The sequence below is a fragment of the Diadema setosum genome, chromosome 11, assembly GCF_964275005.1.
Source record: "Diadema setosum chromosome 11, eeDiaSeto1, whole genome shotgun sequence".
Classification (NCBI taxonomy): Eukaryota; Metazoa; Echinodermata; class Echinoidea; order Diadematoida; family Diadematidae; genus Diadema; species Diadema setosum.
The window spans coordinates 22,635,585-22,652,513 of record NC_092695.1 but is presented as its reverse complement, the minus strand read 5'-3'; the positions used below and the strand labels follow the sequence as shown (position 1 = coordinate 22,652,513).

General features: G+C 37.9%; 1 protein-coding gene across 2 annotated transcripts in view; it reads left to right on the top strand.

Annotated features, from left to right (window-relative positions):
• The window catches only part of LOC140234681 (RING finger protein 150-like), a 59,827-nt gene that overhangs the window by 15,699 nt on the left and 27,199 nt on the right, over positions 1-16,929 (top strand). For both annotated transcript variants that reach the window (XM_072314715.1, XM_072314716.1), the window contains exons 3-4: positions 4,650-4,897; positions 9,777-9,848. In XM_072314715.1, coding sequence (XP_072170816.1) covers positions 4,650-4,897; positions 9,777-9,848 — 320 coding nt within the window. The remainder of the gene's footprint in view (positions 1-4,649; positions 4,898-9,776; positions 9,849-16,929) is intronic.

Below are 16,929 nucleotides of genomic sequence, written 5' to 3'. Positions count from 1 at the left end.
TATCCTATCCTTCATGGCCTTTTACATGTATGTACACGTGTAATAACTCAGTGAAAGTGAGTATTTAGAGATATCAATATAGCAGAGATAAGAGAGAAGCTGTTGTGGTTCAATGGATAGACCACGGATTACTCAGAAGGTCCCTGGTTCGATTCCTCTGGAATCTGCAGCGGTTTGTGCCCCTGGGCAAGGCACTTTTAATATCCTCATTGCCTAGGCATTCAAAGGGGACTCAGAGCTATTGGTCCCGCAATTGCTTGCTAACCAGTATTTCATTGCTTACATTGTGACCCTGGAAAACATAGTTCAATAAAATTCAATTCATTTTGGTTCAGTTCAGTTCTGTTCAGTTTAATTCAGTTCAGTTAAGTTCATTTCAAATCAGTTCAGTTTAGTTCAATTCAGTTCAAATCATTTCAATTCGTTTTAGTTCAGTTGATTGCATTTCAGTTCAGTTCAGTTCAGGTTAAGTCAGTTCAGCAAGAAACTACCATGTGAAGTTTGAGTTGAGTTGAGTTGAGTTTATTAACAACATACATGTGAATATGATAACATGAAATTCCATAGGGTAAGATACAATAACATGAAAATTGTTTATGAGAATACAATGATTTTATATCCCCTGTATTATGTATGAGCCCTTGTATTGTAACTAAACCAGCATTCGTATACATAGCAAACCGTAAGCTTTGTCTTTAGTTGTACTACCATAATTTTTACCACCCCAAGCCATTCTGGATATAACCTGGGTTTCATTAGCCGAATTGTCTTTTCCTGTCGCTGCGTTGTGCATGTTACTTCCGTGAAACAATACCAAAATATTGGCTTGTGTGCCCACACTGAACTTGTGTACGCTGTGTTTAACATAGTAATAACTTCACCAGGGCATTGTTAGGCTCTAAACAAAGTTCAGTGCACTTTGTATAAAGTTTGAGAAGGACCAGGGGCATATAAAAAACAATGATAAACTGTTAAAGCCACAAGACAGAATCTTCTGTCCCTGTGAGGTCAGAGGCTGGATAAACTAGGAGGTGTGTGTGTTGAATTATCACTGTTGTTGATACACTGACAGTGTGTAGTTTACACCAGTTTACGTATTTGATATACACTGTAGTTGATATTGCAAAGCCTCTAACATTTCCTTTAAATTTGATAATATTCAGACATCTTATACCAGCTACTGTATGATAAATGCTGGCTAAAATTTTTCAATGAATTTTGGGCATATGATATTTGCATACCATTCATTTGAGTTGGAATAAATAAGTGTTACTGTAATTTTAAGGAAGCAGTTTGAAATGGAGGTTCATGAAATATACTTATAACAGTCCTTTGCAATAGCTGTGTGTTTTTTGTTTTACAAATTTGACCATTATATCTGAGAGAGTTTTGATGAAAAAACCATTTAAAGAGACCTGCCCAATCTGGTCCACACTACAGTACATTTTTTGTTCCTAGGTTTGAGATTTTCTTTCTCCTGTCTTCCTCATGTACAGGTGTATGTTTTTTGTTTTGTGTGTGTGTGTGTGTGTGTGTGTGCGGGAGGCATTTTACAAATATTTCACTTTTTTTTTTTTTGAAGTTTGTGTAAGATGATACATGTACGTTGTAAGCATGAATGTTAGGTTGTGCGAAGTACATTTATACCATATAACTCTTCTGGAAAGCTTCATCAAAGGCATTATCTTGGTTCAGAACCTGCTGCTCATCACTTCTTTTTAAAGACCTGGTAGCGTGGGGAAACTGGAGTGGGAAGGCTGGCCCAGCTCGGATATATTAGAGAATCCCCAAATCAGTTGTGTATAGCATCATCACTGATCTCAGCCGAAGAATTTTGACGGGAGTCAACTTATAAGTGAGAAGCGTATGCTTCCATATACATGTCATCGCTGACTGGTGCTATTCGTGTTACGAAAGTACCCTGGTGGGCAGCGAATCGGGCCACCAGTGGAATCCCCAAGCTGCCAGGTCTTTAACCGGGAGATGCCCTTGGGACGCTCAGTAGGCTAGGCCCTTGGCTTCAGGAACCCCAGCGGAAGCTCCAAAGGCTGCAGTGAAAGTGTTATCACATTTCAGTAGTTCGAATGGAAAGTTTGTGAAAACTTTTGAGCTTCCTTTGACTGATATGCCTATACTGTATACCACCAGTACATGCCTCTGTTGGCCTTTTCCTTTTGATGAGATACAGGTGTTGTACCTACCTGTTGAGATTGAGTTGTGTAGAGTAAGAGAGAGATCAGAGAAAATACAAACCTTACAATTACATGTACGTCACATGAAGGTATTGTTGTTTCATGGTGACCTTGCTTGATGATAAGTGAAAACAGAGCCTGACAAATAACATCTTTATCATGAACTTATCATGCTGCCCAGTTGAGGAAATGGGTTGTCTTCTTTACGAAACCTGGACCAGGCACTTTGGACATGTATCTAAATGGTACTTTTCCACTGACATCCGTAATGTGACATAACCAGGTTGATTAATTTTAGAGGGATTTAAAGTCATTGACCCACAAACTCCCATATTTGTAACAAAAGCCCAGGTCATTGTTCCAAAACAGCCCAAACTAGTTTCCCAATACCTGTATAATGAACTCGGAATTGAGGGGGGGGGGGGGGGGGGGGGGGGTAAGGGACTGGAATGTGTAAGAACATTGTACATGTATGTTTAATGTGAAGGTAGTGGGATTAACAGATCACCAAATAAATGTGATGAAAGTCTGTGAAGAGCTTTGATAATGATAATGACCACTTTAATGTTTCACTGCCTCTGTGAAGCTATGTAGTTTAGCTGAAACTGCTCCAGTCTTGTAGGCGCTCTTTCATTCTAGACCCTTTAAACATAATTCCTTTCAGCAGAGTGGTGTCGTCTTTTGCTCGGTTTCTATACTGCAGCAAGTGAATTGAAACCAACAGTCGGAAAGCGTTTGAAATGGATATGAACATTGTACAAACATAGATTTTGATGCCACGCAAGATTATTTTTTGAGGCAGAAGGGAAGTTCCTTGTCATGGACAGGATCAGATGTTTGATAAAATCCTGCCTTTCAGTTTGTCAGTCGGTACTTCAGTCAGTAGTAGACCTCTGCTACATATACGTATAGGGTACATTGTATCCCGTCGTCCCCTTCCTTTTTCATCATGTTAAAGGGTACCTCCGGATGATTTTCAGACTTTTACATTTGAACAACTATAAATTAGTCAAACTGAGTACACAGTTTCAGAATTTATAGTGATTGGGATAAGGAATGAGAATGTTTTAAAGATTTATAACAAATTGCAGTGAACAAGGATGATGACATAACAGCCTCACCATAAGAATGCATGAGTTGGGGCTCAAGGTAGCAGAACAAAAGAAGAAGGCATGCATAGATTTTTCACACGTGAACTTGTTGAGCAAGCGGTATTGTAATGGAATTACACTGCTACATTTCTGAAATATATGAGGCTCTGATGTCATCAACACTGTTCAGTGTAATTTGTGTAAGATTTTCAATTTATTGGTTTCTCTGCACTAGGACCACAATAAATTCCACGAATCTATACATGGAGCTGTTGAATTATGTACTACATGATGTGAAATTATGAAAATTGTCCGGAATGCCCCTTTAACAGCTAGACTATGCCCACTGTTCAAATCTATTCTAAATAAAGGGATGGTATAGTTTAAGGTGAGATGGGGGATTCAGATTTTAACTTTTTTTGGAGATAATTAGAACGCACTTTTGAAATATTAAAGAGCATACAATTCTAAGAGGAATTCAAAGCTTATTTGATGAAAAACGGTTTTGAAGTGAGCGAGATATCCACAAAAAAAAAATAAAAACAAAGTGATTCAATAAAATCTGGGTCTCATATTTTTTTAGGACCTCTTTATTTTTTGATATTTCAGCTATATCAAAACCAATTTTCATCACATCAACTTTGAATTCCTCTAAGAATTGTAAGCTCTTTCATATTTTATAAGAGGTTTCTCATCTTACGAAAAAACGGGAAACTTGAAGCCCCTTCTGAACCAAAAATATACCATCCCTTTGAGAGACAGATGACATCATCACCTCATTTCATTTTCATGGTTGCAACTGAAATCATGAGGCGCTTGAAATAAATGAACTTTGTCTATCTTAGTGTCGGTTTCAGTGGAACTTCTGCCGTTATAGTTGTTTGTGTTTACTTAAATTCTTTTCAATGTAAACACGGGAGTGATGTTCCTCATACAATTGTATATCTGGAGGTTTGATATTGGATTAGTGTAATGCCTTTGGTATATTTTCCTGTTTAAGAGTATTGAAGGTGGACTGGAGTATATTTGTAATTTCCTGGTTTTCATTATTATGACCATTAATCATGTAAGAAAACATGAACCTTGTTAAAATATAAGTGATTTTACTTAATACTGTCAGTAAGACTCATTTTTAGCAATTACATGTATTTGTGTATCAGTGCACTTGACTACAAAGAAAAAAAAAAACTTTATTTTATAAAAACAGATTTAGTGGCTTTGTACCATGTCATGTGCTGACAGTATTCATTTTGTTTTGTTTTGTTTTTGCTTTTGTTTGTTTGGGTTAAAAAAAAAAAATGCAGTGTGATATTGTTGTATCAAACTGTAACCGGGCATGTTTCAAATCTATTCTTGTATTTTTCAGGGAAAATACCTGTTATACTTCTAAGTGCAGAGCACGGCAAGCACATAGAAGAGCTAATAGACAACGGCACCAAGGTCCTGATTGAGGTCATGGATGGCCCAAAGGTCATTGAGCGGACCCAGGTCAAGAAGTCGTCGGTCCTATTCGTCTCTGTGTCTTTTATCGTCTTAATGATTGTGTCACTGGCGTGGCTCGTTTTCTACTATATTCAGAGGTTTAGATATGCACAAGCTCGCGGTAGAACTCAGGTGAGTATATGTCAATGTAGAATATAATTTTTTTTTTTAATTGCTATGATGTCACGTAGACACTAGTCATTGTTCATCATTAGTTCAGTAGAAAAAAAAAACACAACTATGTGAGTGTAGTTATGATGATTAAAACATATAAATAGCATTCTGTAAAGTACAGACTCAATATATGAATTATTATTCCAGATTAAGGTAAATGTGGCATTGTCATTAGTACAAGATGTCACATTGTTCTATTTCCTTTCTACAGTTACCTACCCTGTCATTGACAGAATGTGGTTCTGTGCACTGTTAGTTTGCTGCTCTGGACAAAAGATTTTAAATAGACTTCATGTTGATTTTAATGGCAGGAAGGTCAAGAAGGTCAATATAATGTCTGTGTGCAATATACTGTAATACAGGCAGGCAACAGTGCGATGGATAGGCATCGTGGATAGGGGTCTGGGCTGCTTGTCTGACAAGGCATGCAAATTGTTATTCTTTTCTCTTTTGGATGCTACCGTCATATATGAAAATTCACTTTGTGTATGAGATGTAGGATGGAACAAGGTGCTGCTTTGTACTTCCTGATCAAAATAGAAAAGAAAAAGAAAAAGAAGACTGGACATTGGAAATATTTCAGGGCTAATTGAACGGTAATGGGGAATTATGTGTTTAGTATCATATGTGCATAGTGCAAGTTTTGTTGTCTATCATGTAAGGCATTGTCCAGGGCCCTTAAAAAAAAAAAGAATGAATAAGTAAATAAAAAAAAAAAGCAAAAACAAAACAAAACAACAACAACAAAAAAACAAACAAACATAACAACAGCACAGCAAAACAAAACAAAAACAAAACAAAAACAGATTAATTTGACTGCTGGTAATGTTATGTTTTTAATGAGCGCATTTGAGGTGATGACGGAACGCCCGGTCAAATAGGAGCTATTTGCTTATTCTGATTGCTGTCAGAGCTAAGGTACCCATTGCAACTTGTACAAATGTATGCTCATTTGGCATGATGTTGATACCTGTGACGATACACACTAATGTGATCTAGTTATCAAGCAGACACATAACAAGTGGTTGTATTTGTTAAAGAAGAAATCCGCCTTCAAAATAGATAAACTTCAAAAGAAAAAGAAAAATATTCCATAAAGAATGATACAGAATGATACATAAATGACTAATGTCTGTTAAGAAATAAGGAAGTTACGACATTTTAAAATTTCACATTTTGGGAGAAACATTTGTTGATCAGTGCTTATGAATATTCAAATGAGCGAGTTGATGATGTCATACCCTCACAATTTTTCATATTATACGTGTGTTATATATGAAATTCAAAAAAAAAAAAAATTGTAATTTTTAGCTAATACAAGTAAAAACATGTTCCCATACCAAGATATATCAGAGTTGACATTTGTTCCTCTTTATTTTGGGTGGTTGTAAGACAAGTTTTATATTCATATAGCTGAAATGTGAGATTTTTGTAATTTCTGTGTATGAAATGAATAAGAAATTGTGAGGGTATGACATAGTCAACTTGCTGATTTGAATATTCATAAAGACTGGTCAAGAAATGTTTTCCGAAAAAATATGAAAATTCAAAATGTCATATCTAACTTATTTCTTATCCAGTTTTGGTCATTTTTGTATCATTCTGTAGGGAATATTTTTTTTCTTTCTTTTGATTTTTTTTTTTTTTTTTGGGTGTATTTCCTCTTTAAATCTAACAAATGGCTGAAGGTAAGGCAGAGTCTGTTTATACATTGTAAATGTTCCTGTTCCTGATTGCAGTTGCTAGCAATATTAGCAAACACTGCAAAACAAACACAAACCCAATTTGCCTGTGAGCAAGCCAGAATCATATTATGCAATTTGGGTTCTGCATGGAGTATGGAAAACCCCCTTCTGAGCATATTTGTCACCTGCATATTTGTACCTACATATTGGTAAGTCCATCAGCTGATCAGAATTATGCACTGTGTATTATACATGTAGATTATACTTCATCTCAGTTTTGGCATTGTTTTTTGTTTTCCTCCAACAACATCATTATGATAATAAGGAGCCCCTATCTTCCATACATTTTCAAGTTCAGAAGCGGAATGCTCTAATCATTATTGTGAAGTGATGCCTTGTAAAACAGGCAATTTCTAACCAATCACATTCATTATCATGATACAACAATATTTCCCAAGAAATAAAAGTGTTACTAAGTTGCTGCACATTGCCTGGAACACTGTTTAGAAATGTGTAGGGGTGTATGTGGAAAGGAGGAGTACATTCAAGGGAACACAAACCCAAAGAGCAATGTGGATTGAGTAAAATCATTAACATTAGTAGAACAACACATCAGTGAAAGTTTGAGGAAAATCGGACAGTCGATGCAAAAGTTAAGAATTTTTAACGTTTTGGCGTTGGAACCGCTGGATGAGGAGAGTACTTTGTACTAGAGGTTATGACGTATGAGTGGACAACAACATAAAGAAAATATAAAAGGAATTCCACAAAATTTTACTTTTCTAGCAAAATGAAAGAGTCCTTGACTAACTGCTTTCAGAAAGCAGGGGGAATAATTGGTACTCCTAACGTATGTCAGTATCAAGTTGATGGAATGTGTAATTTTCATGAAAAATGAATTCTTATTGAATTCCCTTTATATTTTCCTTATAATGTAGTCCACTCACACATCATAATCTCTAGTAGTCTCCTTACCCAGCAGTTCCAACACCAAAACTGTAAAAATTCATAACTTATGCATCGATCGCCCGATTTTCCTCAAACTTTCACTGATGTGTTCTACTAATGTTACTGCTTTCACTCAATCCACATTGCTCTTTGGGTTTGTGTTCCCTTTCATGTTCCTCCACATACACCAGAAGGCAATTTTAATCTTTTGTGTGTGTGTGTGTGTGTGTATGTGTGTGTGTGTGTGTGTATGGATAAATGTTTATTTGTTTGTATTGTATGTATATTTAAGAATTGTAGCTTGATCAGTTGATAACTTTCATATTGTGGTGAGAATCTATTATCTATGAAGACCCACCATGTACAAGGTTCAGGTTTCCTATATATGTCCTCTTCAATAGCTCTTTTGTGGAAATTCATTGAAACGTACTAATTTTGTGCTGTCAAAATGCAAAGTGCATGATTTAGATACAAAGGCTATTCATGACAATGCCCCCCCCCCCCCCCATGTGCGGGGCCAGTATAAAGTGTAGTACACCAGAGTAGTCAAGAAAAAGGTTCTAAAAACAAAAACTATATACATATGTGCAATGCCACATTTTTTATTTGGTACTGCACATCAGGTACATTTATCTTTTACTGGATATAGACAACAATACTTATTTTATTATTTTTTTTTTCTGCAAACAAACATTTCTTATTCCGTGGCTGTTCTTTGCTGTGTTTCCTTTAATGACTTTGTTTAGATAGCATGGATTATTTATATGATTGTTTACATGTCATAATGCAAAGCTTGACATGATTCTAGTGCCAAGTGCGATTGTTTGTGATGCTGCAAGTGAAATCTTGGTTCTTTGCCAAGTTGTACTCTGGAGAGTATCTGTTTTCAACTTGTATTAAAGTTTTAAGAAAGACCTATGGGAGCACATTCTAAATGCATGCTCACTATGACTCTGCATTTACGGATGAGATGCCTAAGGTAGTTTGATTGTCAGATGCCCCCCCAAAATGAATTCTGTGTAAAATAGACAAACGTGAATGGTAACGAGTACATACATGTAGGTGCGGCCTGTGTCTACTGTTTCCTAGAATTCATCAAGGTACCATACTGATATGATTGCTCCACAAGCTGAGTGCACTTAGTGCTTGAATGTTATGTGGAATAGACAAATCCAGGCTGGCTTATCAGTGGCACAAGTGTAAGATTAAAAAAAGAAAGAAAGAAGGTTAAATGTTTAACTTTGAGATTTACAAGGTGTAGTGACCATTACAACAAATGAAATTCTGATTTAGGTCCTTGTTTCTGTGCATACACATGCCAATTAAATTTGGTGAGGAAAGTGATGAAATATAGGAGTGACACTTGCCACTAGGGAATGGAAGAGAAGAGGGAAAAATGGGAAGAAGAAAATATCTGCTGAAAAGAATATTTATGTGTGCTAGTGCGATTTGAGATGGTGAAAGTATGTTCAAAGATCTGATGGTGTTAAGGCTCTATGTGGTATCAGAGCACTTGGTAGTCTGAATAGCCTCTCTACTTTGCATTTAGAGCAGAAGTGTCTTGTTGCATTTATAGATGATATGGGTCAATGAACTGTAGTTGGCTGGTTGACCTTTTCAACTGGAGTGTACTCAGATGATGAATTTTCTGCCTGGACAGTTTGGGGGATGTTGTAGTGACAGATTGTGACATCTTGCTGTTTGTAATTTGGCTACAATTGTAACATATGTTTACAGTATCCTGTTAGTAATGTAATTTTGTACTTCAACTGTAGACGGGGGTGGGGGTTTGCTGTCAATGTCCGACAGGTAGGTGCTGCATTGCACAGAGTCAATGCGCTGGAATAACTAGGAGTTCATTGTAAAAATTTTGATGAGGGTTGTGTGTGTATGTGTGTAGTGTGTGTGTTTCTCACTGCTTCATACTGTAAAAAAAGTTAATAGAGCAGTAATTACTGCTAAGTTCGTGTGGGTAGTAGAATCTCTTAATTGGTGCCTATTGCCTTTATGTCTGCAACATTATGGGAACACTAATATTATCTTGTTAATAGCAGAATTGCTTCCAGTAAGTGGATTAAGTTTTAATGTGTTGAATGAGCTTGGTCATGGGATATTAAGAGATGTCACTCTGTATGATATGTGGGGCTATAGTCACTTACTGGCATTGTGCTTAATTTTGTGCTTAACTTTTTTCTTCTATGCAGAAACAATTAGGAAGAGCGGCCAAAAAAGTTATAGCCAAGCTTCCACAAAGAACAATAAAGGATGATGATCAGGTAAGTTTCATTATTTCTATTTAATTTTATTTTTGATATTTTTTTTGAAGTTGAACTCTCTCTCTCTTTCATAATATTAATACAAATATAAATATATATAATACATATATAAAATATGTACATATGTATATATTATATATATATATATATTTTTTTTTTTTTTTTTCAATTGGCAGCTCATTGTAACATTTTGACGAGGGTTGTGTGTGTGCATGTGTATGTAGAGAGAGAGAAATATAAATTTGAAGACCATGTAGATTTCAAGAGACTATGAAACAAATATTGTTTCTGAGGATGTGCAGCATAATGCGCAACGATTGAATGTGTGTTTTGTCACCTTTGCCACGTTAGATGTCTGGATGTTAGATGAGTTGAAACAATGTCGGGTGACTGTGAATATATGTGAAAACAATTAGTACTGTCCTGGTGCAACAGTTCACTACGCTGCTCGCATTATGTGAAGTCATCAGAGGGGCCGTTGACTCTGTCGTGGATAGTGGCAGTCTGTCCTTCACGCAAGGTTAATGGCATTTATAGCTAATGGCCTTGAGTGGGTAAAATCACCTTGTTTAATAAAGTTGTAATAGGCTTGGGTAGGCTCTGGTGGGTGAACTTAATATCCACAGTAGATAACTCATGGCATAAGACTAGCCTTCTTTATCTTGACCTGTGTATCCCTGTGTTCACACTAAGTCTTGCATCTAAATCCATCGTGTGGATGCTCACTTGGACTTATCCTGGGCACCATTTCATGAAAGTTGTCAGCCCTGACAAGTTGTCAGTCTCTGACAAATTCAGTAAAATCCTTGGTTTTGATTGGCTGAGAAGCTGTGGTCACTTAACTGTTACTATGGTGATCGTCAAAGACTGACAACTTGTCAGGGCTGACAACTTTCATGAAACGGTGCCCTGGTGTCCCCGAGAAGCTTGTCGAGTCCGGGGACCAAAATTTGGAGGGGAGGGTGACCTTGGCCCATAATCGATAGCGCCTATCTGTATCCGTCAGATGTGCATGTATGGGTGAACTTTGGTGTCACATGGCAGAGCACACCCCAAACCCCAATTTTCACCTCAGCTTGGGGACATTGAGATAGTACTGTGGACGGTCAGTCGAGATAATAGTGTGGATGGTTAGTTGCTGAAAAGATAAGAACTCACCTGACTGTGCGCACGATGCGGGACCAAGTGTGAATGCACGGTGTATTTTGGATCATATTGTGAGTGTGAATCCAGTTAGAAAACAAGAAGTTGGCAACCCATGGGCATGTCTATCCAAGACATTTAAGAGGACATTAGATGCAGTCGTGTCAGTGATGTCAAGAAAAGCCTTCTTTAATAGTGTCCGTTACCAACAACTGGATCAGGAGAAATAAAGAAAAAACAAACAAACAAGCAAGCAAACAAACAAACAAACAAACAAACAAACATATCAAGGAGGAAATTGTTTTGTTGAAAAAATAATTTGAATATTTTGGATGAGAACTTGGTTTTTGGAAGAAGTAGTTGTAGTACCGTAGGTTAGTCACATTTTATAATTGGTGTGTTATTCCATCCTCCAAGAACATCCAGGATATCTGAAATGAGAGAAAGTCGACTGAAATGTTGCTAGCTGGATTGTCTCTTGTTTTGGTACCCTCCCTCCACCCCCCCAACCCCCAACACACACACACACACGAACACAATCAACATCTTGCTAATGATTACAAAACCTGCTGCTATAATGAATTGTTCGACTCATGAATTATGCACAGATCCTTTGGGGTAGCTGTACAATGCATCATGTGGTGTTACCTCTTTGAAAAAAAAAAAAAAACTCAATCACAGGGGAGTAGAACCTGATGACAAATGTAATAAAGAACAACTCACTGTATGTAACAGGGTGCAGGGAAAGTTGAATGCTGATGTGATGTCATTTCTGCAATGCCAGATCTGTTTAACATACAAGCGTCGCACTCATCAACTGCATGTATTGCCCACTCCGCCTTCTTTATTGCATGAGCAAATGTTGTATGACATACATTGACCTGCATATTAAGAAATTATCACTCACCAAAAATGTCACACCGTTCTACCGTGTGATCTGTTCATTTTTATTATCTGATACATTCGTCGATCAATGTAGAATGATGAGATAAACGGAAGTGGAGAGTGATCCTGTTCTGGATAAGTGCACTTTGCCAAATGTTAACAGTCTGTGTATGGGCAGCCACGGACAGTCGTTTTCTCATCGCGAGGAAAGACAGCCTCCTCATAATCCTGAGATATGACAAAACTGCGGGGGCAAAGTGGTTTATTCTGCTGTTTATGATGACAACTTGTGCTATAAATAGCAGCTGTTGGGGTTTGTCCAGAAGCCATGGTAGGCTTGCACAATATGTTGCCTACATGTAGCTGTTCTGATTAACATCCAGAGGTTTCTTGGGAGCGGGGCTCAGCTGCCTGTACAGAGGTTATCCGCATGCATCTTACCTGGACAATTTTTGTTCAAAATCATGCATCCCCCCGCAGATGTCATCTGACTTTGTTTTTCCTGATCATCCTACTTGTAGATAGAATGTAGTCTTTTCTGTGATAATCCATGGTCGATCAATGTTTCATTTCCATCTTTCCTTCATCTTCATGTTTTGTGCATGTATTCCCCCCCCCCCCCTCCAAGATATTGTAGAAAGAATATTTGAATCACACAGTCTCGGTATGGAACTCAAGATGCCTTATCCCTGGGGAAGATAGCATTTCAGCCTCAAAGAACCGCATTGTGTATGCATTTATGATAATAGTAGCGCATAATCCTTTGTGAATGTACAGTAGCATACGGTAGGTGCATGCATTTGCAAGTCAGCCACTCGTACGGCCTCTTCAGGATGAGTTAAATGGAGGATTGGATCGCTATCCGCTGCAATAGATTGGCTCTTGTACTCACAAAATTAGATGATCTTTACTAGAGACACAGTCAGCTGAATCTTTACGCCTAGGCCATGTTGTACCGATGGCATTGGAGTACAATTGCATATTTAGGTTGTCTTACCGTCATTCCTCATTACATCTGTGTGTGTGTGTGTGTGTGTGTGTGTGTGTGTGTTTATCTGTATAGTTAATATTATCACAATAACAGGGTGGGGGTGGGGGTGGGGGATGGTAGTTACTGTCAGTGAAAATTAAGATAGTTTATTGAAGTTCACAATGAAAAGAAGGATACACTTGTACTTTCAGTCATGAGACACACCAAAAGGTCAAAATATGTGGTCAGGTTAAAGATCATTATGTTAATAGATTGTGAAGCATGTGATAAATGTTAATTTCAGGTTATGTGCAAAATAATCATATTTTTTTTTTTCTGTAGATCGTACTACGGTTAAAGATTAAAGATTTTACATTGATGTTATTTCATGACTTTAAAAAAAAAAATTATTGTACATATCATCTGATATTCCAGAAAGTGGGAGAAAATTGAAATACATGCTGAAATTTAACTGTCTTTATTGAACTGAAATGTTACTTACGAAAAAAAAAACCCATACAGAATCCTGCAGGATAACCTCTTGTTCAAGTCACTTTGTTATCAATGTTTCATTTTTGCTGCATTATGCTATCTAAAAACTTAGGTTGATTGTTTAGTAAATCAATCAGGACATTGTCACAAATTCTTATGAATATCAGTTGTAGTGCCAAATTTATTCCCGAACCTTTAAAGTGTTTTTGTATGGTGATAGGTCATCAATATCTTCTCGAATTGCGTCATTCAAGAGACATATTGTCTTTTGGGCTCAAAGGTTGTTTTTTTTTTCTTCTCCATCAAATTTCCTCCTACTTGCATCAGTCTTCCATGCCCTGCTTCTCAACCATTGCACTAGACCCCCTTTCCCTCATTTCCATCTTCCCCGAAGCTTGTAACCTTTGTGTGAACCATGTCCCCCCCCCCTTCCTTCCAGCGTCTGTGCCGAAATCCACCCCAGAGTAGGAAACATTCTCTGTGAACTATTCAAGCCATTTACAGGTGTCTGTCAGTATGTGAGCTCTTATACAAAATTTACAAAAATTAAATGGGGGCGCACGCACCCCTCCCCCATATTTTTTTCTTTTTATTTCCTTTGTTTTAACAAAAAAAAAGTAAAGGGGGGGGGGGGACGCCCGGTGCACTCCTCCTGGAATCGCCACTGTAGTAGATGATAGATGGGGGGGGGGGGGGGAACAGGCTTGTGTTGGGTGCACATATTTTCACGTTTCATATACATTCATATATGTCTCCTGTGTGTCTGCAGTGGTGGGGCATTGTGAATATAATTCTGACGGGAGCCCAGCACACAAAGGGACCTCTGTGCCTAAGTGTAATTTTCCCTTTGGAGTATAGTAGGACAAATAGAAAACAAACAAAGCTAAGAAAACAAAATCAACGGCAGGGGATCACAAAGCCTTCAGATTTTTCAATGTATTTTCTTGGGCGCAGATGTTTATGAAAGTGATTTGGCATAGTCGTGGATGTTGCATTCCCCCAGGCGGCCAATTACGTGGCTTCACAAGGGCAGAAAGCCGCAAGAATAGAAGAAAAAATAAATGAGAGAGAAGTCATGTAGCATGAGTAGTACATAGTGTTATTAGCGTACAAAAATGGATAACTTCACCGTGTCAGAGGTAAAATGTCTGTAATGGAAGTGTTAAGCATATTTCAGTTTCTTTTGTTCTGCAAAGCATGAACATGTGAAGACCAATATTTTATGGTTTCCCAAACACTGAAGATTACTTTACATTCTAAGATTCTGTTATTAGGCTATATCATTGTGTGAGGGGATGGCAAACAGTAACTCAAGTCGTTTTTCAAGGGCATTGATGATTAAAGGCATTCTGGAGTGTTCTGTTTGTGTTCTGTTTTGTTTTATTCTGTTGGTGGTGTGAGTTGTTCGTCAGAAAGTGAGCAACTTTGCTGAGAACTTGGATGAGCATAAAGGGTATCTGTGTTGTTGTCAAAATGAGGCCAAGTCTTGGTAGTGACTCAGGCTAATACTAGCATTTTGTGGTTGGCAGGCTACTGTACAACCTAATGGTTTTCGTCAACATGATGAGATACCAACAGTTGTGTGTGTTGCTTGTCTTTTGCCGCCCCTGAGATGTGGCTGTGTTGCTGTGGAAATAGGCTCTGCAAGTAAGCCTTTAGCTTCTCCAAAACAAGATGGTTAGTGCTTTGAAAATGGGCTCGCATCCCCGAAATTCCAGGCAGTGTAGAGAACTTGCATAAAGCCGCAGTCACTTTCTGAATGCATAGAAGGAAGGTGCGGTTTCCTGTTGTCTCAAAATATACCAAGTGGCTGTCATTAGCGTCATTATTCACAGGGGATGCGACATTTGTTTCAGTACATCACACAGAAATGCTAATGTGGGAGTAAAATAAACAATCGGTATTTGTAAAGAATTGCTATGATGGGGGATATGCAGGTGTGCATGCAAGATAAGAGATGAAAGAGGAAAAAGCAGAAATACAGTATATAGTGTGTTTTCCTTTGGCAAGCTGCTCAAGGTAAGCTGGTTGTCCATGCATGTCCCAGCCAGATAAAGAAAAACAAAAGAAGTAAAGTAAAACAAAACCGCCAGGTATCAATGTTGATAGGAGATGTACTTTTTTGGTAAAACAGACCAAAGAGGTGCGCCGTTATGCCTAATAACGTGTGCAGGTCGGTCTGTTTTCAATATTTTGCCAAAACAAAGGACCTGAGGACACACACAGAAAAGATGTCTTCCTGAAGAGAGAGTGAGCATGTGGTTGTCTCCTTAATAAACGGATGTACTTCCTGTCCCACCTTGTTGTTGCCAGGCGAGTGTTTGGTGTAGATTTTTTTTTTTCCTTTCTCCTTATAACAAGAGACCTGTGACCAAATAAATGTCTATTTTTAAGTTGCTTCCATCGCCTGATCAATTCCATGTTCAGATGTGAAGGTTGTCACATTTACTGAGAATTGATGTGGTTTTCATCCCAAAAGTCTCCTGGGAGCTTTAGCAATGCTTTCTTTGTGCATTGTTGTTTCTTTTTGTTGCTGATATGAATGTCACTAAGGGCTTTGGATAGATATAGTCTCCAGATGATATTGAAAGGATTGCATGTATTTATTTAACTTGAGACTTTTTCATCACAAACTACAGTTTACTGCAAATAAGTTTGTCTCATCAATCATTAGATTTCTTCTAAATTGTATCTCAGAACTCATTGTTAGTGGTAAAGATTGTTAAAAACCTCTACCTAGTGGGCTGTAATTCACTTGTCATACAGATGTTTCGTTATCATGACCCTGACTTACTGTGTAGGCCATAGATAATTTAGCGAGTCTAATTTTTCGTAAATCGGGGCTTACTGACAATTTTGTGAGTAGCTGCCAGTGGAGTACCAGCGCTGAATTAAGAAATGTATGCCTGCATGTCACATTCATGTTGGAATCAGAGATAATATTTTTATGTGTTTTTAAATTTGCAGATAGCACCCAACTCGTTAAATTCACAAAAATAGAAACCTCACGAAATATTTGGTGTATACTGTACATGGGAAATCCAGTGCTGCGGGATGAAATGTAGAGATGTCCGGACATATCGAGAACAACTCTGCATTTTCAGCATCCCTCTTTCCTTGTGTTGGAGAGCACGAGTGGTAATCTTCTTCACAGAACTTCTTCGTCTGGCTCAATGTGCCAGGGTGATAACTGTTCGCTGACTATCACGCTATTCACCCGGGGTGAACCATGAAGGGTCAGCATTATTCAACTGTTTTGTGGTATGGGTAATGTGGCGTTGACCACTTCACCGGGTAAGCATAATTTGTTAATGTAGGGTGGTGAAGTGGACTCAATTTGAAGAGACAACTCTCTTGATACTAAAGACATGGGAATGAGTAAATGAATGGACAAAATGATTCTATGGGTAACTAGATGAATGAGTCAGATGTACAATTTTATTTCTCTTTTGCACACTTCATTGTGACGGGATGGATGGGGGAAGGCTCTGCTGGAGTAAACAAGATGCGTAATGCAAGCAGCCATCTATATGCTTCTTATCAAGGCAGTGGCTCTGCTGGATTCATACATCACTTTTAAGTGCTCTATCG